We start from the raw sequence: 25,193 nt of genomic DNA, 5'->3' as shown, positions 1-25,193 counted from the left end.
TCAAAATTGGATAGCAACAGTTTATGTAATTTATTTTAGTTTGTTTTATATGAAGTTATTGTAGTTTCAAATAAGTATTACTGTAGAGTGTTTATTAGTAAAAAGTAATTTTTTTATAACAAAAAAATAAAGTTATTAAACTCAATACAGTCTATGATCTAGGTTATAAGCTTAGAGGGTTAAGTCATGAAGTCATGATCGATCCAATATGTCTCCATCTCAATATTAAAAAAAAAATATTATCTTTTATTTTTTAAAAAGTCAATACATGTTTTTTATCAATCATCTAAATTGTTTTTTGTCCCGCCAAGCCAACTAGATCTTATCAAGACGACTCTAATTTAGGTTATTTTTAAATTCGACCTAAACAAGAAATCAATTTGGAAGGTTTCAATATTGATTTATTAAGTTGAGTTTATTAATAATATCAAATATTTCTATGCGGTCTAAACATCATTTCATATTTAAAAAAATAATAATTTGACCCAGCATAGCACGTGCCAGTAAACTTTCAATAATCAATTAAAAAATATAAAGTGTGTAGTGTTTTTATTGTGCATAAAAGTATTGTTAACTCTCTCACGTATCAATGTGGATTGGAGTGGTGATTTTTTCAAAATTTTCAATTTGATTCTTGAACTTTTTCTTTGTATAATTGAGCTATTTTGAACCAAAATTAACATCCAATTGCATGTTTTTTTTTATGAATGGTTGAATTGAAATACAAGAGACTAGAGTAAAAAACACGGGTATCATAAGTGGCGCTTTCAAATTTATTTATGAAGTACAATTTAATTAGTCCCTTAATTTTTTTTTTTTGTAATATGATTGGTCCCTTTAATTTTTTAAAAATACATTTTGGAATTAAATTTCATTTTTCTAATTCTTCAGTCTTTTTTTCATGGGAGGAGAGAGAGAAGTTACCGGATTCCAACGAAGAGAGAGAAAGTTTTTTGTTAGTGACGATTCTGACTACCAAATTGAAAATTTTTTAAGTTTAATAGGTTAATTTCTTAGTGTTTGAAGAGTGTTTGCAAGTTGTTTTGTGGTTGAAATAAGTTTAAAAACAGGGTCATCCACCCCTTTAGAAAAGAAAAAAAATAGCATGCCCAGACGCACAAGCCTGGGCTTTAAGGCATTTTTATTTATTTATTTATTATTATTATTGCTTTATTTTTTATTATATTATCAAATTAATTAAAATTTAATTCAAACTATTGAATTTATCTCATTTCTTTAAAAATATAATTATCTCTTATATTTTTTTAATTAAAAATATTTAATCCAGCACACGGTACGTGTACGGGGTCAGTAATCTGGTATAACATATATCGAATTCTTACTGGTAGTTATAGCTAGTCTGTGAGGTCTTTAGGCACTGTCCAATGGGAAGGGGGTATTAATTGAATTCACGGGCTCATTTTAAGTGGATTCAAATCTAGTTGGTTTGCTGGGCCCATTATCTGTTTCGAGTGTTATGTCACTTTGCCCTCTCGAGGCCCATCCTCCACAAGCAACCTCTCGAAAGTTATTGGTCCACGTTGGCATTTCTTCGCGACAAAGATTATTTTGTATATAAGTAGCCCAATGTACAATATTTTTTATGTGTATATATTAGCCTTTTAGGCAGAGGAATGTTCATCTGTGCTCCTTGCCTGAAGCCTCTATGGGCTTGGCTAAGGTTTAGTGGGCCTCTCCAGACTTTATTATATAGTTTTTATTTTTTAACGTATTGAATTTTTTTCACTAAAGCATGGATGAAATCTTAGGGAGTAAAATACATTCTCTTTAAAAGCTTAGGTTATTTGATCGTCTTGTCAATCTGTTTTATTATCTTTCTTCAAATATTTCCATTTCATTTTATTTTAATTTTTTTGATTTTATCCCCGTCAAAGCTTGGATTACATCTTACAATATTAACAAAGCCACCGGTTAAGTAAATATTAAAATCAATTTAAATTAAAATTTAATCCAAATCTACAAGCTTCCATTTTTAAAGAAGAAAGAAGGTCCAAATTTTAATGTGCGGTGGGCAAGTAGATTTTGCTTTGAAAATATTAGAGGTGAGGAAAAAAATTGAAAAACTAATTAAATTGAGAAAATTAGAAAAAAAATAACCGAAAAAACCGAACCATGAAAAAAATCGATTAAACTGATTAAAATTTTAAAAAAACTGACCGGTTCGGTTCAGTTTTGATTTTATAAGTCCGAAACCAAAAAAACCGAACCCAAACCGAAAAAAACTAGAAAAAACCGAGTCAAACCGAAAAAACCGAGCCAAACCGGTTTGAACCGGTTTTTGTCCAAAAAACCAAACCAAAACCGGTTAGTTTGAACCAATTTCAATTTTTTAAAAAAAATATTTAGTTTAATTAATTTTTTATAAAAACTAAACCAAACCAAAAACCATTCTCCCTAGACATATATAACATAGAGAACTCGTGGCGATTTACAACAAATATTTGATATTTTTACTTTACAAATCATATAGGTATTGGCAAGACCCTCTTATCTAATGATAACAAATTATCGTTTGCCACCTGTCACAAACAGCCCGATCGTGGAGGATTCTTCAAAGTCCCCGCGTGTCAAAAGTCAAAGATGATGATGTAGGACACGCGTCACGACAAGAGTTTTCCAGCTGACAAGGATTTTTGCCTCCTCTTTTGTCCGAAGTGAGACTCGGAGACGTTAACCACTCATGAGATGTCATAGATTACATTTTTTAAATATCTCTTAAATCAATTTAAAAATCTAACTTCTTGACATCACACCTTGCACCTACACCATTCATTTCCAAATCTATTAATTTTTATTTTCTTAATAAATTTATAATCTCAAATCCTGAATTATAATGTAAATAATATATTTTATTACCATGTATCCTTCTTAGCTATCAAAATCATTACTATATATAATTAGATCAAGTCGGCTAGGAAATTTAGTGTTTTTTATTTATTAAAATAATGTTATTTTATATTTTTTTTATTTTTTTAAAAAAAGAACCTTAGCTTTGATTAACTTGTTTACAAAAGAATTAACTCCTCCAATCTATCATCCAACTTTGGATTAGATCAAACTCAAATTGGATTTCTTTAACTATGATTAAAATTATTTTTTTAATCATTACACATTGGACTATCATAGTAAGCCATCAAACAAACATTATCAATTCAATTTAAAAGGCTGGAGGTGGAAAACATTGTATTTTCATTCAAGTCTTTTTATTTTTATTGGTTATATTTTTTTTATTTCTTTTTTTTTAATTTGGTCATTTTACTTTTCATTTAACAAATCTCAACCTTTTTTTCACCTTAATCTTATTTTTTTTATTTAATTTTTTTTTTCAATTCAATTTTTTTTTATTCGACCCTTTTGCTTTCCATTTAAGAAACCTCAACCTCTTTTTTATTATCATCTTTTTTTTTATTTTTTATTTTTCATTTAACAATTATAGTGCGGTTTTACAAATTTAATGCTTGGTAATGTTAACTAGCACGGAAAATCAAACTATTATACAGCAAACACATAGTGTGTATCGACATTGATTAAAGGCCTGCGTCATGGAATCTATTCTAATGCCGTAATCTTAAATAAAAATAAAGATAAAAATTGCTTCTTCACGCGGATGTGGCCGCCCTCGCTATTCTCTCCTAGGAAGGAAACACCAACTCCAACTCCATCTTTATATATAGGTAGATGCTAGCGTAGCAACAACTCCATCGTCCTCAACTGCTACAACCTAACCTCTCGTCATCCTGATATCTTCCTTCTTTAATAACTCCCATCTGTGTGTGCTAGAGCTTGCCAAGAGTTTCCTTCAAACATGAGTCAGAATCAGGCTACAGGTAATAATCCTTAATCTGAGGTTTTCTTCCAACATGATTGATTGTAGCATTCTAAAACTAGACTTGCAGAAGAAAATAGCTTTGATGTCCAGATAATTTAGTGCTAATTAGTACAAACTTCCATCTTCTTTGCTTTCCTGTCTCAAAATTCTTGAGCTCTTGACAAATCTTAGCCAAGTCTTTTACTAGAAACGACTTAGTTGGGGTGTTATCAAGTCATGTTAAAAGGTTTAACTAGGATCAAACCCAAATTCTTTTCTAATAACTGTTTTTCCTTTGATTATCTTAGAAACCAATCAAGAATCAACCACCAATTGCTTTACTTGATTCTTTTTCACAATAATTGAATATTTGTTTTTTTTTATTGGATTATATAATGCTAATTGAGATTAAAAAAAAAAAAATTGAATTGGCAGTGGCATATCCTCCTCCACCAGCATCAACTGGTCCTAGTGCATATTCAGCCCCTCCACCAGCTGGCTATCCAACCATGGATGGCCAAACCTGCCAGCAAGATCCTATTCCTGTGGAGACCAAATCCAGGGGTGATGGCTTCTGGAAAGGATGGTAAGCCCACTCATCATTTTTTTTATTCTCTAATGGGATTAGTCAATGTAATTATTTGTTTGCTGTAGAATGAATTGTATATTGTAATGGAGCCAAACAAATATCTAATGTTAAATGATAGTTATAATACTTGATCTGATCTGCATCTGATTCAAGATAAGGGACGTGAGGTGGGTGGCAGATCAACTAGTTAATCGAGTTTTTTTTTTAAATAAATTCTTAAAATGATATTGTTTTTGTAATCTGTTTCAAAGTAAAACCTAGCATATCGGCGAGTCCCATAATTGACTCATCGAGTCAAACTGGGCTTTACATGACTGTTAAATACTACAGAAGAAGAATTACATGTGTGGATACTTTTGCGTATAATCGTGGTTTTTTCTTTTTGGTTATGATCGTGTGAATATTCTAATTTTTTTCTCTTCCTTTATTTTGCAGTTGTGCTGCCTTGTGTTGTTGTTGTGCCTTGGACGCTTGCTTCTGAGGATTGATGGAGTTTCCTGCACCATTGATGTTTTATTTGTGTTTTGTTCCTTGCATATATGCTTTTCGGGGTTTTTATTGTAATAGAATGTGACCATGTGATGTGGCTTGATGATTTCTGGGACCATTTTGATGTAATAAATTATTTTTTCATATAGTTATACGTTTTTTTCTATGTCATTAATTAATTTGGGTATAGGATTTGCCCCTCAACGGTTGCTGCTAGACTCAGTCCATGCAGCTCGTCGCATATACATGCTGCACAAAAACCATCCTTGAACTAACTCGATCCTTTAAGCTTCATGCTGGTTTCTCGAACCACAGCTGAAGTCTTTTCTGTTCCACTAGTAGGGTTCTCGAACCACAGCTTGTCTCTTAAGGAGAGAATGGTGTAGAAGCAGGACATGTACACTCTTCTGACTCTAACCTCTACAGGGCGGAATCAAATCCTGAGTGAGGAGCTGCTGCACTGCTTCCAACAGCCACGAGTCTCTTGCCTGGTGGTGTGTCAAAATCCTTGCAATTTGCCTTATGCGAACATTATTGAATCTGTTGGATTTGATAAATATGATTGCCCTGGGAGCAATCTTTTTCCTTTTCTGATTGTCTTTGTGATTGTTACTGCCTGAACTTCACTTTGTAGCATAATACATTCTCTTAACAGCTTTTGATCCATGCACGTAACATTATGTACAAACTACGTACCCCCTCTTTTTGTTACTGAATTACTTGTTACTCCTAGCAGTTTGGTTTTTTATCCATGCACGCAAAATTATGCACAAACTACCCCCTCTTTTTGGTACTTAATTTCAATTAAATCCCCAACTATTTGATTGAATTGATCATAATATCTTCTAGGAACAATACAACATATTGGAACTCTCCCTCCCTCTCTCTCTCTCTCCCTCCCTCTCCCTCCCACCCAGTGTAATAAATAGGGGTGTTAAAAAAGGCTAGTTCATTTATATTATCTGATACAATTTAATTCGTCAAAGTTAAATAATATAAATATTATGAATAATAATGAGTCAAAAAATCTAATAAATATATATTACAGATCAGGTGTGGGTTAAGATTTTTGAAACCTATTTAACCCGACCCAACTTGTATAACTCAATGTAAGTACCTCGAGTTCTTGATATAATTATACCTCGAGTTCTTGATATAAATAATATTTTTTCTTTTCTCTTCATTTTTGTTCCTTTATCGTCTTGACACTCATAACCACCTCTTATTCTCTTAATATCTTTCCCTTCTCTCTTTTCCTTATATTCATATAAATTATAGATATTTCTTTTTAAATTTAATCTAATGAAGTGACAATGTATTTTACAATTCTAATTTTTCTGTTTGGTAACCAAAAAACCATTAGGAAGCAAATGAAAATTTCAAGAATCTAAATTGAAATTTTATTTTCATAGTGCTTTTAGGCGTGTGATTGCAGTTGTTTTTCAAAGTGTTTTTCACTAAAAAAATATATCAAAATAATTTTTTTTTATTTTTGAAAAATCATTTTTGATATCAGCATCAAAATGATCTAAAAACACAAAAAAAATTAATTTAAAAAAATAAAAAAAAATTCAATTTTTTTTTCAAAAACGCTTTTAAAACCCAAAAATAAACACGGCCAAATCACATACCCAAAAGCACTTTATAATCCCTTCCTTTTTGTATCATATTGAATCATACATATTTGACAAAATGATTGATTATGTTTTTTTTTTTTGGTTTTTATGTAGAAATTGTGATAGTTTTTATAATATTCACAATATATACATTACAGGGGTATTATCTAATTTCAACAGTTGCAATCCAATATTGTTTTTAGGATTGTCGAAAAATAAAAAAATTAATATATCTAACCCGTGAATATATGTAATGTTCATAAAAATTTAAACCCAACTCAATATATCTAACCTGTTCATGTTAAAAAAAAAATAATTTGGACGGGTGAAGTATATTTTATAAAACATCAAAACACTAAGCTAGATATAATATAGATTAAAACCCGTCCAATTTTCAAAACACTAAGCTAGATATAATTATAGATTAAAACCCGAACCACGATATCCGTAAACAACTCTAATAATTGATCCCAAAATTTTGGTCTTCATTTTGTACTAAGACGTCCAGTAATTTATGTGCCTGGCCAACCTAACAGGCAAGAAAAACTAAATAAAGCCCGGCCCATTTCATTATAAAAACGCCCACATCCACGTACAGCGAGAGCTAGGGTTTCCATTTCCTTATAAGCACGCGTAACGCCCCCCTCCCCATCTCTAGGGTTCAGAACAGCAACAGAGAGTAAAGGAGAGAGGGAGAGAAAACCCTAAGCCGCCGTTACAATGGTGAAGTTTCTCAAGCCCAACAAGGCCGTCATAATCCTCCAAGGCCGCTATGCAGGTCGCAAAGCAGTGATCGTGAAGCACTTCGATGACGGAACAAGAGACCGTCCATATGGGCACTGTTTAGTGGCAGGAATCAAGAAGTACCCAAGCAAGGTTATAAAGAAAGATTCTACCAAGAAAACAGCCAAGAAATCGAGGGTCAAGTGTTTTATCAAGCTTGTTAACTACCAACATCTGATGCCGACAAGGTATACATTGGATGTAGATTTGAAGGATGCTGTCACTGCAGATAGTTTGACTACTAAGGATAAGAAAGTTACTGCTTGCAAGGATACAAAGGCAAGGTTCGAGGAGCGTTTTAAGACTGGAAAGAACCGTTGGTTTTTTACCAAGCTGAGGTTTTGAAGGATGCAAAATGGTGTCGGTTTTGAGGTTTTTGTTTTGGGTTTAATGTTTTGTTTCGAGACATTAAGAAGTACTGTTAAGGTTATGTTGTGTTTTATGGAACTAATTTGGATCTGTTTGGATTTAGTTATTTTTGGGATTACTAATATATATCGCAATTTTAAATGCCGGTGTTTTGATTATTTCTCTATGTGATGATTTTTTTAGTGTTAGCATTATGGGTTTTATTTGATTTGCTCACATGATGTTTTGTTTTTATTTTATTGCATTTTTAGGAATGTATTCGTCTCGGCTTCCATGAAATGGAAATACCCTAGCTGTAATTTTAAAGGTGTTGTTTTAGGGTTGCTCTGATTTTTTGTTTATGATGTGTTACTGAAATTAGATGTCGTGATCTGCTATGTAACTGTGGATTTATGAAATTGTTCAGTTGTTAGCTATTGGTGGTGTTTGCTAGTATTGGGTATTGACTTGTTTGATGGCTTTTTATTGACCTTTTTAAACTTAAATTAGTGTGTTGATAGTTAAGTTTAAGGATTTTGAGTTTAATTTTATGATTAAGTGATTTGAAATTGTGAGCTCTTAGGTTTCTCTCAAGGAGTATTATCATTGCATTTAAAATTGATTGTTTGAGAGTTGCTGTCTTGCTATATAGGGGGGTTAGGGAGTTTTATGTTTTGAATGCAATGGAAAATTTTGGAGACCATTTTTGCTAGCCCTTACCCATACCCTTTACACATTTTAATTTTGAGATATGCTGATAGGGTGTTTTTTTGCAATTTCTTGTTTTGGATTTTGTTAAAGTAGGGTGCTGTAGTTGGGGAAGTGAGCCATTGGGGTTGATTTTATTAGTTTGGTTCGATGTTTGGATTTATGGTGTTTATTGAAGACTAGGTGTACCGATTTTATGAATGATCATGTACAACAAGCTTGTATCTGTCTATCATCTGTGCAGTTAAATTAGTTTTTTGTTATTCTCTAGCTAATGTCAACTCTTATTTGATGTTTTTACTTGATAGGCTGAATAAGGGGTGGTGGTGATTTAATAGGTTCAACTTAGGAGGTGGAAGCCTAAAAAATTAGTCTTTTTAAGTAAGGATTATGCGGCAAAAGTGTCGCGATAGAGCATAGTATGGTACACTGGTGAGTTTGATTTCTTTTTTGGCTGCTGAATGATTTTTTCAAGTTCAGTAGTTGGATCTGGTGGTTATGTGGTGGTTTGCAAACCGACTTGAACAGGCCTTAATGACTCTTTTGTTATATCTTTTGCTCTTTCCTTTTTCTTTATTCAACAATGGATTTTGATGCACCTTTTTAAATGTGATTGTGTCATGCTCCCTGGTTTATTTTTAACTAAACAAGTTGTTCTGGCACATTCAGTTTTATATTTGTTACATGGTTCTAGGATGCTTTTGATTTGTAAAATTAGAATCAGAGGAGTCTAGGTGTTCATGCTCCTTGGAAACTGTGGTTTAGCGCAGCTAGTTCGTGTGAGGTATCTGATTGCTTCTGTTGGTGTTGAGATCCCCAAAGATATATTTTGGGCATCTAAATTTGGTTGCTCTGTGATGGCTTCAGCGAAATCAGATTCGGAGGCTGTCTTTAAAGGAAGATGTATAGTTTGATCCCCCCTAGTTCGGGAGTCTCTCTTCCCCCCTTGTTTGAGAATGTGGTTTTTAGTTGAGTTTGAGTTTGAGTTTGGAGCTGAATGCTTTTTTACCTAAGTAAGGAGACCGTGGGTTATCTTGAAGCAGGAATGAGCAACCCCTTGCCAGCCGCAGGTTCAGGTCAGTGCAGTTCTTGGGGGAGGTTAACTGCTCTCATGCTTTCAAGTTCAGAGACTCGTCAAGATTTCTGCTGCCGGACCAAGTTGAATGGTCATGTAGTTGAAGGGGGATGCGTGTTTTTCTTGTTTTGGAACCTGACTTGTTGACTGTTGATTAGAAGCCTGATAAAAGTTAGGGGTTATTATTTTTTGTTGACTTGTTGACTGTTGTTTGAATTTATTTTTTTAAACCAAAACCGGTTTAAATTGATCGGTTCAAACTGATCGGTTTCGGTTCGGTTATTTTAGAATAAAAACTAAAACCTAACCATTGGTTTTAATTTGGTTTTAGTTCAGTTATTTTATATTAAAAACAAAAATTATATTGTTTCTTAGGTTTTTTTTTTAATTTTTAATGGGTTTGGTTTCGATTTGGCTTGGTTATTTTATTAATTTTAGTTCGATTTGATTTTTTTGTTTCAAGTTTATAAAACTGAACCAGTCAGTTTTTTTAATATTTTAATTGATTTTTTTAACGATTTAATTTTTTCAATTATTTTTTTTATAATTGTTTTTGTTTAATTAATTTTTTAGTTTTTTAACTCCCAGATAGAACTAGTGTTCTACATATGGAAAAAAAAAAAAAAAAAAACCGTGGTTGGGTAGCGAATTCTAGTTAAAATGCTTTGCGGAATGTGACAATGTAATTATATTTTTGTATTTTTTTTAAAAAAAATTCATTAGGCTAGCTATTGGGACAGTTATGTAATTTCATAAGGACCAAATGGTATTATCATAGTGGGGGCAACATAGTCTTTTTGTTGTATTTTTAGAGTATGGTATAGTGATTAGAATACTCTTTTTGTATTCTTAGAGCAGAATACCTTTAAAATCAAAATAAATCAACAGAGGGTTTAGGAGTTGTTTTGTCTTTTTTTTCTTTTACTGTGTTTTTCCTTTTAATAAACGTTTTTCTTATCATTTTTTTAGTTATTTTATTAGGTAAAATAAGCTTATTATTTGAATAAGTTGGATTTATAACTTGAAACGTGATTTTTTCTTATTTTTAGAATAACACTTGCGGCCTCTTAATATTTTTATTTAACGTTTAGATTTTTTTGCCGGCCCATGGCATATCGAACGCCACAAGACTAGTGGTCCTCTATTCCGCAATTGTCTTGGTCTTGTTTGGTAATGTCAACCTAGAATGCGATTTGTGAACTGACAAATTAATTTTTTAACGCCACAATATTTTTTTTTTTGGCCGTTTGAAAAATTATATTTATTTTTCTAATTTTATCTTTCAATTTTAAATTGATTAAATTAAAATTCATGATTTGTTTCTAGTTAGTTAGATTACATCAAGCTGATAATCTAGTTCACGAGTTTGAAAAGTTAATCTAGATAATATCGATTTTTCCTTTATTTTTTACATTATTTTTTTTTAATTTTATCATTCAACAATTGATATATGTGAAGTTGTTATTCGTGTTTTCTTCAGTTTTATTTTTTTGGAATTATCTTGATCTCTTGACCTTGATCATAAGTTTGTCTATTTAGTCAGGGTTTACTCTAGCTTTTTTTTTTTTATTCTTTTTAAAATTAATTTTTTTTTGTTCATTGTTCATCATTTTATTGTATTTTTTGCATTTAGCTTCATAACTTTTCTCGACTTGCCTTTTATTGTATTGTCCCATTTGAAAAAAAAGTCGTAGGATAGGTGAGCTAACTCGAGTTAGGTTTACCTTTTTATTAATTAATTTATTTTTTCAAATTAATCCTTTTACATTAAGTTTATTAGGTAAGGAGGCTTACTTCTTTTTTATGTTTGCTTTCTGATTTGTTATCATGATCTTATGAATGAGTTGTGGGTTTGGTAAGTATGACTTGAATTATTATTTTAATTTTTTCTTTTTCGCACTCTATTATATTGAAATTTATATTCACAGTGTTTTTTTTAATAAATATTTTTTTATTAAGAATTTTTTTCTTAGTTCAATCCATCTGATATGCTTATTTTTTTAATTATTTTATTAGGTAAAACAAGCTTATTCAAATAAATTAGGTTTATAAATTGAGTCAAGATTTTTTTTTGACTTTTTAAAAACACACTTGCGGCATCTTAATATTTTTTTTTGGGGGCCATGGCATGGCATATCGAAGGGCACAAGACTAGTGGTCCTGTTGTCTTCCGCAACTGTCTAAGGGTCTTGTAGTAATGTCAACTTAGAATGCGATTTGTGAACTGACTTGATCGATTGTTTTGCTCCCCTGGTTGCCTGAGCCTTGCGGATTTTGAGGACTACCTTTTTACTGGTGAACTAACTCGATTTAGAAGGTTTAGTGACGAACTACATGATCACTATAATATAAAATATGTTTTGATTTAAAAAATAATAATTCAAGATAATTTTTTTTAATATTGAGATGTTGACATGTTTGATCGATCCAAGTTTTATGGCTTAACCCGTTAATTTTGCAATCCAGGTTGTGGACTCTATTAAATTTAAAAACTTGTTTTTAAAATTATTTTTACTTAATTATATGATAACAAAAAAAACACTCGTAAATCAAGTACAAATCAGATGTCAAAATGTTTGTTTGAGATTGTAATAATCTTTTAGAAAGTATACTTAAATAATTTATGAAGATAAATTTAAAATCAAGCAAATATTGAAAGATAAAACCGAGAAAAAAAAAATAAAAAAATAAAAAAGGAAAAATCTACCTCGTTCATGTTTATAAGAGCAGCAAAGAAGGTGAGTTGGCACCCCCAATTCTTTTAGATGTATCAGGTTACTTTTTAATGCAAAAGAAAAAAATGATTGTGCAATTAACGTCTTTAATGTATCATAATATTTTTATTTGAAAAAAACAAAAAAAAATGTTTATGCATATGTGAACTCATAAATAAATAAATAAATAATTGTTAATACTAATTAAATACTAAAACAAGAAGCTAATCTTTTAGACAAAAGCACAAGATAGATACACATGTAAATGCTTTATAATAGCTATTCCTTTTCTTTTAAGCGTTTTTATCCAAGTTATTTAAAGGTTAATTATCGTTGCTAATAATAAAACATTTTTGTTTTTATAAATGCATCATACAAATGCAATTAAAATATAAAAGAAAAAAAATTAAAAATAAATTATACTAATATTTTGAAGCATAAAACTCAAAAAACTTGTAAAAAAGATAAATTTCTGTTTAAAAATAAAGTTTAAACAAATAGTTTAGAAAACAAGGAGGAGGAAATTAATCAACACTTAAATAGAAAGACATTATAAAAAGGTAAAAAAAAAAGGCCAGGATCAAGTGTCCGGTCAATTATCAAAAAGCCAACCCTTGCAAGCTTAGAAAGGGTTTTTTTTTTTTTTAATATATATATATATATATATATATATATATACTAGTTGCCTATTTGGATGATTTTTTAAGTCATTTTCAATGATTGAAAAATCAAAATTCAAGTATTGGGATTTTAAAAACTATTTTTTAGCTTGATTCATCTAAAAATATCTCAAAATATTATATTAACCCTGTTAATTTTATTTTCAATCCCACTACACTCTATAATTACTCTAAAAAAATGAAAATCAATTTTTTTTTTTGCAAAGATACCATATGAACCTTTTATTAGCATGGTACGGAGAAACACCATTTCCATAAAATCCTCTTGAAAGGAGAATCTAACGACTGAAATATTGCGTTTTTGTGTGGTTAAAATATGATTATTCAAGCATGTTCCCTGTCCTCTAAATTTCCCAATAACTCTCTCTCTCTCTACTGTCAACACACTGTGAGTGACTAAAACATGACAAAAATGAAAAAGTTACTTTGCAGTGCCGTAGAATATTGGAATCATAAATGCCATGCTGCTCGTGGGGGAGTTGCTCTAGCAGCGTTCCATTAATCTTCTATATATATATATATATATATATATATATATATATATTTGCTGAGATATATGCTTCTGGGCAACCATCTCATTCCCAGGTGGGGTTCATAAATTATGATTGCTTTCATTTTGGGGCCAGAGGGTATAATTTCTCCTTATACTGAATAATGTCCAGAGGTGCCCAGATAATTTTTATCAATGGTCGTTTTCTCTGATGAGTAAAAACAGAAACCCTAATAATTGAGAATAAATACTGGGTTTTAGATTTTTGCTCTTACCTTGAGAATCAACTCAACGGATAATTGTAGTTCATCGGCCTGGTTAAACTCAAGTAGGGTTTGTACTTTGCCTGACATGATGCTTTCATTCTGAACCAGGACAGAACACAGCAGCACCACTTGATGGCCTTGGAGCCACTAGGCCATGGCCAGCTCTCCTTTCTTTTTCCTCTATATTTTTTTTTTTCCAAAAGTGGAATCAATTATATTTCTTGTTTTCTTCCCTCTTTTTAAATCATTCTTGTGGTTAGAAAATTAAATTAAAAAGCTCAGAGTTTTTTAAATGCATACATGGACCCTTCCTTGAGCTTGTGGATAAGACCACTCCAGCCCCGTTGGACTGATAGAGATTCTTTGATAATTTTTTTTTTTTATGTTTTAAAAGTATTTTTTTAAAAAATTAAATTTATTTTTATTTTTTTATTTTTTTTTAAAAAATATTTTTTTAATGTTTTCAGATTATTTTGATATGCTTATATTAAAAATAATTTTTAAAAAATAAAAATATTATTTTGATGTATTTTCAAGTGAAAAGCATTTTGAAAAGCAACCAGGTCCGCAACTACATTCCCAAACATGTTTTTGTGTTTTAAAAGTGTTTTTTTTTAAATTAAATTATTTTTTTATGTTTTCATATTGTTTTGATGTGCTGATACCAAAAATAAATTTTAAAAAATAAAAAATATATTATTTCAATACATTTCCAAATGAAAATCACTTTAAAAAACAATTGTTACCACAATACCAAACAGACTCTAAAACAATACTGCTAACCCTAAAATTTATACTTAAAATTAAAAAAATATATACCTATTTAACAACCATTCAAACTATGATTAACAATACTTATAGTATAAAAAAAAGATAGACATAAAAGTTAGTAATTACAACTTAAAATAATTACATTTTGTTCGTGATTTTAGATAGAAATAATATACACAAAAAGATATTAAAAAAAATTAAAATGCGTTTGATATTATAGTAAAAAGTGTTTTTTTATTTGAAATGCATTAAAATAATTTTTTCATATTTGTTTCTAAACACAACAAAACTATAAAAAATACATCAATTTAATATTTTTTCAAGTTAATAATATTTTTTAAAAGTACTCAAAAGTAAAAACTATAACATTACCAAACATTTTCTTAGTTAGAGTTTATTTGAGACTGCGATAAATGTTTTTTAAAATAATTTTTATTTAAAAATACTTTAATTTTTTTCTATTTTTGATACGATCGTATCAAACCAATAGAAAAAAATACTAAAAAATATTAATTTATTTTTTTAATTTAAAAAACACGATTAAATCATAATAATAAACATTGCTCTAAAGAGAAAAAAAAATTAATATAGAATAAAAAATTTTAAATTAAATTTATATCATTTAAAAAAAAATAAAAAAACATATCTCCTCTATCTATGGTATCTCAAACTCTTCGATTTCATTTTTTAATCTAAAACCATAATATCATGAACCTCAACATTACATGATTCATGTCTTTCAACATAAAGACAAACTTTCAACTCTTAGTATTACCCAAAAAAATGATCCCAAGAATCCAATGACCTAACAATTAGCACTTAATTATTCCATTAATCTTATTTTAATTATGTTCGCAATCATTAAACTAATCCCATTTACTCAAAACCAAGACTACCTAACGATAATATCAAAACAAATATTTCCCTTTCGCCCTTTCTATGGTAGAAGGACTATCAAACTTTCTCTTTTAATTTTCCCTCATTTTCTTTCTTTCCAAACAGACCCTCCATAAGCTCTTTTCTCTGACACAACTCTGCTTGGATTTGTCACTTTTCACTTAAAAGCTCTTTGCCTTTAAGAATCTTTCTCTCTCTCAAAAACCCACAAAAAATCTCCTCTTTTTTCACTTTGATCATGCTTCAAAGCTTAATTCCTCAGTCTCCGATCAATTCCACAGACCCCAACAATTCTTCCTCCCCCTCCATGAAATCCAAGCGCGCCGCCGCCGACCTTACCGCCGGTGACTCCTCCGGTGAGGACCCTTCATCTAAACGGGTCAGTTACGAAAAGCCCACCACGGAAATCGACTGCGTAGGAGACGACGGCGGCGAGGCAAGTGGGCTCCGGCTGCTCGGGCTCTTGCTGCAATGTGCGGAGTGTGTTGCGATGGATAATCTAAATGACGCGACGGACCTTTTGCCGGAGATAGCGGAGCTTTCGTCGCCGTTTGGATCGTCGCCGGAGAGAGTGGGAGCGTACTTTGCACATGCTTTGCAGGCGCGTGTGGTTGGTTCTTGCCTCGGTACGTACTCACCACTCGTGTCAAAATCAGTAACGCTAACTCAGTCGCAGAGATTATTCAATGCTTTGCAGTCATATAATTCAATCAGCCCTCTGGTCAAATTCTCTCATTTCACAGCTAATCAAGCGATTTTCCAAGCTTTGGACGGTGAAGATCGTGTCCACGTTATCGATTTAGATATAATGCAAGGACTTCAATGGCCAGGATTGTTTCATATCTTAGCTTCTAGGCCTAAAAAGATTCGGTCCATGAGAATTACCGGGTTTGGATCTTCATCGGAGTTGCTTGAGTCAACCGGGAGGCGACTCGCCGATTTCGCGAGCTCACTCGGGCTCCCCTTTGAGTTTCACCCTTTAGAGGGTAAGATTGGGAATGTGACAGATTTAAGTCAGCTCGGGGTGAGGCCGAGAGAGGCTATTGTAGTACATTGGATGCATCATTGTTTGTATGATGTAACAGGAAGTGATTTAGGGACGTTGAAGTTGTTGACTTTGTTGAGGCCCAAATTGATCACGACCGTTGAACAAGATTTAAGTCACGGGGGGAGTTTTTTAGGGAGGTTCGTAGAGGCATTGCATTATTATAGTGCCTTGTTTGATGCACTTGGGGATGGATTAGGTGTGGACAGCGTAGAGAGGCATATGGTGGAGCAGCAATTGTTTGGGTGTGAGATTAGGAATATTGTTGCTGTTGGTGGACCTAAGAGGACCGGTGAGGTTAAGGTTGAGAGATGGGGTGATGAGTTGCGACGGGTCGGGTTTGAACCCGTTTCGCTTGGCGGTAGCCCGGCTGCTCAAGCTAGTTTGTTGCTTGGGATGTTTCCATGGAAAGGGTACACTTTGGTTGAGGAAAACGGGTCCTTGAAATTGGGGTGGAAGGACTTGTCCTTGTTGACTGCCTCTGCGTGGCAGCCGTCGGATTGAATTATGGATAATGGGTTTGATCGGAGTCAAATGCGACACCAAAATGGGAAATCTGTGTTGATGATGATGGCATTGGATCAATGGTAATGGGGTGATTATATGTTTTGTAATAATGGACAAGAAGTTTTCCGCTCCCTTTTGAGACAACCTTAATTTATTCAGGGAAGTTTTCGAAGATTTAGATGGTCAATTGAAGTTCAAATGTTCACTTTGTTGTAATTCTTTGAAGAGAAAGAGAGTAGTTCTCTATTTTTAATCCAAAGTAGCATCACTTTTGAAGAAAAAGTTTCTTCAGAAAGGTGAGAAGAAAAGAAAGGAAGATAGTTCCAATTAACTTGGAGGTAGTTCTTTAAACTTGTAAATGTTGATTTCAAGTTTTTTTTTTTTTAAATAATTGCACTTGATTAATAATCCATTTTGAATATTCGAGAATTGGGTCATTTGGTGTTCGATTCGATGATTGGGGCCTGGGAGGTTAGTGTTCGTGTCTTGGTTTATTTTATGCTTGTGGGGTTGCATGGAATTTAGGAGCAGACAGACATGGGAGTGTCTGTGATTCCAAACTAGAAGTTCGGTCCATCTGTGAATAATTCACTTCTTTTTATCCTCTGTCATGGCAGCAATTTTTGTTTGCCCCACTGTATCTTCTGCGTCTCATGAACAGAACTTGTAGCAACAGATCAAGGATGTGTGGATTTTTTTTAAAAAGTAAATGCTTCTGGTATATAAACTTTAGTCTCAATTTTGAACACCACAAGACGCAGATAAGTTCAAATCCAGTTCCAGTTCGAGTGGATGTGGGTGGTCCTAAGTCCTAACTAGTCAAATGTGGACCTGCCTACGTTATCAGCTTTGTAGGGATGTTTATGTAACCATGGGATACAACTAAGTCTAAGAAGAGGCCTGAGTTGTGAGGATAATTTTTCCGTAATTTTTGATTTGATCGTTGGATTATATTCAAATCTTGCTATAGAACTCTATGGGTTGTTTGCGCGCGTCGGTGTTGTTTTTGTTTGCATAAGAGCATAGATAAACTATTTAAATTTAACAAGTAGATGTGTTTCATGTATTATCATTTCGGTTTAAACTTGATCTTGGTAGGATCAACTCAGAGTTGGGAAACAGCTTGGGAGTTGAGGGCTGGCAATTGAGAAAAGACGTGTGTGGAATATGAATTCTGAGAGAGAGGATTTGCTAGGGTTAAGAAAGTTGTGGGTGTGGTGAACAGAATTATATCCCAGGAAAGAAAAAGAAGAAACAATATACAAGACAAGAAACACAGCTAATGAGTGGTAAAGGCCAAGCAAATGAGTCCAACGCATGTGATGCACCATAGGAATTGAAAGCAAAGCTTGTGATGTAAGATGGAGGCTACTTTCCATGGCGCCAGCAATCCTTTAGCTCAAATATGGACATACAGTGAGTGTGGTGGCATTGACAGACACATAATCTTTCCTTGTTAAGCAGCTACAATGGATGCAAACTGTAATCAAGTAAAGTGGGTTAATGTCAAAGTGTTCAAAGAAGATAAACGATGATGATCTTCCCATACAAAAGTGCTTGCCATGGATTGTTGTTTTTCTTCTGCTCAATTATCTGGGGGGTTGAAATTAGGCTGCAAGATTTTGAAGATTTGATTGATAGAGAGTGTCGATTACTGTACATGCTGTGATTCAGATTATTGTTTTATAGTAGGTGACAGCCTTGGGGATTGACAGTCCAGCTAGGAATTTACTTCTGTTCTAAAACAACCTTTCCTTTTTTTTTTTTTCCTTTTCTTTTCTCTTTTACAATTTAACCCCTCATCTTTTTTTTCCATTTCTATCTCTTTTTTTTATATTTTTTTTTATCTTAATTTCATTCATATATTTTTTTCTTAACAATCATCCGGGATATATAAGTTATCTAAATTATATTAGAATAATTTTTACATAGTTTAATTTTAAATTCAGACTAAACAATAGTCAGGTGAAGGTTTTTTTCTATTAATTTTATTATTTTTTCTTAATTTTATCTCTATATTTTTTTCTCTCTGCTGTTCAGGTTATTTTTGGATAGTCCAAGTTAACTCGATTACATCAAAACAACTCTTACACAATTTAATTTTAAACACAAACTAGACAAGAAGTTGGGTCATTTCATAAAAAAAAAGTTTGAGGATGGAACTCAAATTTTTTTATCCTCCAACTTTTTATATCTATCAACCGAGATGTCTTTAAACCGATCAAATTAATTGGGTTTTATTGGAATAATTTTTATGATTTAATTTTAAATTCAAACTAATAAAAAAAGATTTTATTAAATTTAATTTATTTTATCCAACCCATATCATAACGCTAGTTCTAATCCGAGACGAATAAACAATAGGATTTTAGCTTCTTCCCCACCACAATTGCTTTACATTTAACTAATAATTATACAAGGCAACTTGAAGTAACTATGTTTGCTTTCCAGAGGGATTGTTGTGAATGCATTGAATCAAGTGAAGGTTGGTGAAATGTTTTAATATGACTAGAAAGGAATTAAATCTTAATGTGCAAAAGTTTACTATTTTCTAAAGACACCACCTTGAAAAGAAAATAAAGAAAGTAATAAAGAAAATAGTGAAAGGAAATCCCATAAATAAATTGTTGAAATGAAATATGTGGAGTTTACTATATATTTTCATAATAGATTTACACTCACTCAAACTTCTGATTATGATTTATTATCATCTCGATAATAATATGATGTAATTATATTTTTAAAAATATATAAATCGTTTTGATATACTGATATTAAAAATTTAAATTAAAAACTATTTTTTAATTAGATATTTTTTTATATTGTATCCCTATTTTTTACTTCAATTTGATAATTTAAAATTATTTTCTATAAAATCTTTTTTATATAATTTTCAAAAAATCTCATTAAAGTCCTTAAGTGTTAAATAACTAACAAACATAAAATAAAAATAATTCGAAAGGTTGGTTAGTGATTAACTTTCATTAGCTAATGTTGGTTAAAAGGTTATGCTCTCCTCAATCATCAGAAATCAAATCTTATACTAAATTATAAAAAAATAAGATGAAATTTGTTGATCCAGTGAAAGTATAGCCATAAATCAGGGGCTATAATGAAAAATATATAATTAATATTGAGAAATTCTAAATTATAAAGACTAAAGTAAAACATATTAAATTATCATAGGCTAAAATGTAGTTGACCCAAATAAAACTTCCACCCAAGCAATCAAAACAATAGAAACAGAGAAAAAGCCAACCACTCTCTCTTTCATGCCTCCGCCAGAAAAAAACCTAACCGAGACATGACACAAAACCAGACCAAATTCTCGGTTCACCCGAAATTCTGATGATCAGCTGGTCTACGTGAAAACCCATCAAGAATCTCCCTCACTACCTCTCCACAACCAGGTAGATCACCGGTGAAAACCCAGAGAACCAGTTGGGTCAAAACAACCGGTCCGACCAGAATTCACCCAGGTTTGTTTCTCTTACAGAGCAAAGCAAAGCTCTTTCCTTTCACTCGTGTTTTTTTTTTCCCTTTGAATTATGTTTTTATGAACAAAAGCAGTAGAATTTAGTCCCTCTTTGTACCATTAGTATTTGCAGTCTTCTTCTGGGATTTAGTCTTATAATGTAATAACATGATAAAAAATGGCTGACTTCCATGACTTTTGGGATTATAGTCAATGACATAAAGCTATGAAATTTAACGTTTAACGTTGTACTAGTAGTGCAAGATGTTTGTCTTTATATGATGATTTTTTTAGGTATGGGCTTTAAAGTCTCGAACTTTTGTCTTCTGGGTAGTAGTTTTTCCTTGTGAAATATAATGTCAAACTAGTTTAATTCACAGATCATCATTTAATGATTATGGGTGTCTTACTTTTGTTCTGTTTTTGTGTCACGTAGTAGGAATTGAGGTCCGGCTGACAGTTTTGGACAGCAAGGAGAAGGCAACATTGGTTGGTTTTGTTCAGGTTTGATCAGTTAGTTTTGTTTCCGTTGAAGAAAAGTTGATAGTGTTGATATAGGTGTTTAGTGATTTATTAAAGGGTTAATTTGGAAAAATGGAGGAGTTTCTGGAACCATCACCAATGACACGCCAAAAACAAGACTTGGCATGGAAACATTGTCAGATGTTTAGGGAAGGGAAAAAGACATACTTGAAGTGTATATATTGCGGTAAAATGTTTAAGGGTGGCGGGATTCATAGGCTTAAGGAGCATCTTGCTGGTCGCAAAGGTGGTGGGCCTATGTGCCGAAGTGTTCCACCTGATGTTCGGCTTTGGACGCAGCAGTACCTTGATGGTGTTATAGGGAAGCAGAACAGCCAGCAACTGAAGATTCAGGAAGAAGCAAGCATTGTTAATTTGCCTTCTAGTGAGGAAGGCATGCTTTCAAATCCCTTCGGTAATTTTGAAGGGACTCCAGGAACCCGGAGAAAAAAAGATGTGGGATGGAAGCATTGTGAAATGTTGAGAAATGAGAAACGGGTGCAGATTAAGTGTAATTATTGTGCCAAATTGTTTAAGGGTGGTGGCATTCATAGATTTAAGGAGCACCTTGCTGGTAGAAATAGTAGCGGTGTGCGTATTTGCACACGAGTCCCATCCAATGTCCGGGTTTTGATGCAACAACATTTGAGTCCTATTGTAGCGTGGCAAAGAAAGAAACGGAAATCGAATCAAGAAAAATTACACAATGTTCATTCACTTCCTAGTGGTGAAGATTTAGACATATTTGCTGATCATAGTGATGAGGTGAACACCTCACCTGAAGCTGCTGCTGGCTGCAATTTAGCCGAAGTAAATTCAGATTTTTTACTAGATGAAGAAGGAACAAGCAATGAAAATTTGGGTAAAAGAAAGAGCAGAGGAGGTAAGACAACTTCTGCTATTGCTCTTGCAGCTGCACATGACGCTGATGCTTTAATGGGACTGGGTTTAGAAAAAGCAGATAATGCAATCCATGTGACAATGGGGCGGTTCTTGTATGATATAGGAGCTAGTTTAGATGCACTGGATTCGAGTTTTTTCCAGCCATTGATTGATGCAGTTTTTTCTGGACAGTCAGGGATTGCTGCACCCTCACATCAAGATTTTCGTGGTCGGATATTGAAGAGTCTGGTCGAAGAAGTAAAAAGTGATATTGAACAACATAAGACAAGATGGGCGAAGACTGGTTGTTCTCTTTTGGTTGAAGAATGGGACTCAGGAAGTGGTTTAACTTTGCTAAATTTTTTGGTGTATTGCTCTAAAGGAACAGTATTTTTAAAATCAGTGGATGCATCAAATCTTATATACTCAACAGATGGTCTGTATGAATTGCTTAAACAAATGGTGGAGGAAGTTGGAGCTGGAAACGTTTTGCAAGTTATTACCAATGGTGAAGAGCACTATGTCACTGCCGGGAAAAAAATAATGGATACTTTCCCTTCATTGTATTGGGCTCCCTGCGCAGCTCGTTGCATTGATCAGATACTGGAGGATTTAGGAAAACTTGAGTGGATAAATGCAGTGCTTGAACAGGCTAAATCTGTCACAAGATTTGTCTACAATAATAGTGCAGTGCTGAACCTGATGAGGAAGTTTACTTCTGGAAGTGACATTGTGCGACGGGGTGTAACACACTCTGCTACTAACTTCACTGCATTGAAACAAATGGCTGATTTCAAACTTAATTTGCAAACTATGGTAACCTCACAGGAGTGGATGGACTGCCCTTATTCAAAGCAACCTGGAGGATTATCAATGGTAGATGTTATAAGTAATCGATCATTTTGGTCTTCATGCATCTCGATCATCCGTTTAACAAATCCGCTCATGCAAGTTTTGGAAACAGTTAGCAGTGAAAAGAGGGCTGCTATGGGATATGTTTTTTCAGGAATATACAGAGCCAAAGAATCCATTAAGAGAGAACTTGTCAAGAGAGAGGATTATATGGTTTACTGGAATATTTTAGATCATAGGTGGGAACAACAATGGCAAACTCCTCTTCATGCTGTGGGTTTCTTCCTTAATCCCAAGTTCTTTTATAGCATTGAAGAAGATATGCACAATAAAATCTTGTCAAGGATGTTTGATTGCATTGAGAGATTGGTTCCTGGTACTGAAGTCCAGGATAAGATTGTCAAAGAGTTAACCTTGTACAAGAATGCCGAAGGAGACCTTGGGAGGAAGATGGCAATTAGAGCTAGAGATACTCTGCTTCCTGGTATGGTTACTTTCATTATATTTCGATTACTATTGCTGTTGCCATATAGTGTTGAGAGCCATACAGTGTTCAGATTCTCTGCTTTCTTGCAAGAGCTTTCTAATGATATTAGTTTGCTTGATAGTAAGCCTACTTGCTTAGCTTACTTGTTCCTTTTTGGGGCTCCTTCTCTGAAGAGCTTTCTCACCTTGATTCCTTGAATGGTCTTGCTCAGCTGGCTGGTTTCAACTACCTTTAGCTCTCTGTTTACTTTAATTCTCAATGTTGCAATGTTAAAATCAGGAGGTTATGATTGAACAGAGACATAGAGAGAGGAAATAAGCTACCTTGTTCTACCTTAGTGAAATAGAAGCCTGCTAAACTCAGCAAATCCAGAAAGGAAGCCCTACCTTTCATTGCGAACTGTAGGCTTTTACTTCCAGAAATCTGCCCCTCAAAAAATAAAGGGAAGATAATTAAAAGACCAGACTCTAGCTTGGTTACCTTCTTGAAAAAGGGATTGCTAGAAAAAGATTAGCCAATGGACTGCCTTTCAAATGAACTTGCCAAAAAGAAACCTGCTTTTGACCATCTTGGTATAAAAATAAAGATGTAAATTCTGCCCCAAATACTTGGCATATATACACAGCAAGAATGTATATGCAACGATTAAGGAAACCTTTGAGAAAGTATTATAAACATAAGTTTCAAATCATTGTCAAACTCATTTCATATTGTCAAGTATCATAGGAAATTTAGGGATATCAATGGTACTTAACTCATACCTGTTTGGCATGTTTCTGAAGTTGCTATTGTGCTATACCTGTTTGACATAATGCATCATGTAGTGTTACATTTATTTTTTGCAATTTCCTTGCACGTACAAGAATTGTGTTCCCTTGCACGTACAAGAATTGCATTTTTCCTAGCCATTCTTTGCAATTTCCATGCATGTACTAGAATTGCATCTTTCTGTACTATTGCTAGAATATTTCTTTTTTCATCAATTTTATGTAGAACTGATTTCTAGATATACCTCCTCATTGTAGCTGATTGGTGGTCTGCCTATGGCGGAGCCTGCCCCAATTTGGCACGTTTAGCTATACGTATTCTCAGCCAAACCTGCAGTTCAATTGGGTGTAGCCATAATCATATTCACTTTGAGAAGGTGTATCGCACAAGAAACTGCCTACAGCGCCAACGGCTAAGTGATCTTGTCTTTGTTCAGTACAACCTGCGTCTTAGACAGATGTAAGTAAAACCAATGATTATGTTTATAGTTGGTATTTGACAATCACAGAGGAACGTGATCTTGTTCTTTTGCTAACCAACTTTATTCCAGGGTTGATGGAAACAAAAAACAGATTCCCGAGGACCCCATATCATTTGACAATATCAGTATTATTGAAGACTGGATCACACAAAATGATCTTTCCCTAGAAGACTATGGAAGTTCAGATTGGATGTCGCTTGTTCCACCATCCGTTAATACGATGCCATTGGTACCATCAACTGATGAAAGTGAAGATGTTGCTACTGGTAATTGCTGTTGCTATACTTGAGAATGTCAGAAAGCAGCTCTTTTTCTTAATGAAACTAAATGCATTGGTCTGTTTGCAGGGTTTGATGATTTTGAGATCTTTAATGGACTGAAGGAAGTTTAAGATGTGAAATGAAGATGATATCGCAGGCCACTTGAACTTCATCCAAATATCCATGGAGAGTTAATATTGATGACTGGTTATGTTTTGCACCATGCTCACATTGGAGAAAGGTATTGCAAGATAGTTATATTTGGCGCTATAACCAGGAGCTAGTTTAGGGGGGCAGCGACTCCAATCAAGTATGACACTAGTGTTTTTCCATTTGGACCTTCCTTAATATGACATGGTTGAATACTCAAAGTGTTGCATCTGTTTTGGAGTTCAAGTAAAAACGTTCCGTTTACTCATCCAAATCTGCAGAACGCAGAACAAAATCCACACATGCAGTGACAATATAGCTTCCTTTCATGGGAATCATGATCATTTTCTTCTCATGGTTTTAAGTTGATGCACCTTAAACCCTTGTGACCTCTGGAAGAATTAATCAAAATATATTGCTGAGTAGAAATGCATCTTTGGAGATCACAATGAGGTGTGATTGCTAGTTTTATGCTTCGATCATTTCCAAATCCACCTCAATACCGATAG

General features: G+C 33.1%; 3 protein-coding genes and 1 long non-coding RNA gene across 6 annotated transcripts; all 4 read left to right on the top strand.

Moving 5' to 3' along the window:
- The first annotated feature begins 3,431 nt into the window (after positions 1-3,431).
- Positions 3,432-5,055, top strand: LOC18106063 (uncharacterized). Its single transcript, XR_002978341.2, has 2 exons — positions 3,432-3,848; positions 4,854-5,055. It is a non-coding gene; the product is annotated as an uncharacterized LOC18106063 (long non-coding RNA).
- Positions 5,056-7,106: 2,051 nt separating this feature from the next.
- Positions 7,107-7,816, top strand: LOC7453726 (60S ribosomal protein L27). The gene has a single exon (XM_002323144.3). The coding sequence runs from the start codon at positions 7,244-7,246 to the stop codon at positions 7,649-7,651; it is 408 nt and encodes a 135-aa protein (XP_002323180.1). The 5' UTR covers positions 7,107-7,243; the 3' UTR covers positions 7,652-7,816.
- Positions 7,817-15,176: 7,360 nt separating this feature from the next.
- On the top strand, positions 15,177-17,256 carry LOC7453725 (scarecrow-like protein 23). Of its 2 annotated transcripts, XM_024587208.2 has the most exons (2): positions 15,177-15,881; positions 15,999-17,256. In XM_024587208.2, exons 1-2 carry the CDS (start codon positions 15,494-15,496, stop codon positions 16,802-16,804), a joined length of 1,194 nt encoding a protein of 397 aa, XP_024442976.1. In that variant the 5' UTR covers positions 15,177-15,493; the 3' UTR covers positions 16,805-17,256. The 2 variants fall into 2 exon arrangements, with proteins under 2 accessions (XP_024442976.1, XP_002323179.2); XM_002323143.3 differs by having other exon boundaries at positions 15,196-17,256.
- Positions 17,257-20,005: 2,749 nt separating this feature from the next.
- LOC112324464 (uncharacterized) lies at positions 20,006-24,952 on the top strand. 2 transcript variants are annotated; one of them, XM_024587207.2, is made up of 5 exons: positions 20,006-20,286; positions 20,722-23,022; positions 24,051-24,252; positions 24,344-24,540; positions 24,622-24,952. In XM_024587207.2, the coding sequence occupies exons 2-5, from the start codon at positions 20,877-20,879 to the stop codon at positions 24,663-24,665; spliced, it is 2,589 nt and encodes an 862-aa protein (XP_024442975.1). In that variant the 5' UTR covers positions 20,006-20,286; positions 20,722-20,876; the 3' UTR covers positions 24,666-24,952. The 2 variants fall into 2 exon arrangements, with proteins under 2 accessions (XP_024442975.1, XP_024442974.1); XM_024587206.2 differs by having other exon boundaries at positions 20,719-23,022.
- The last annotated feature ends 241 nt before the right edge of the window (positions 24,953-25,193 follow it).

This window comes from Populus trichocarpa, chromosome 16 (genome assembly GCF_000002775.5).
Source record: "Populus trichocarpa isolate Nisqually-1 chromosome 16, P.trichocarpa_v4.1, whole genome shotgun sequence".
NCBI classification, from domain to species: Eukaryota; Viridiplantae; Streptophyta; class Magnoliopsida; order Malpighiales; family Salicaceae; genus Populus; species Populus trichocarpa.
This window is presented reverse-complemented; position numbering and strand designations above follow the sequence as displayed.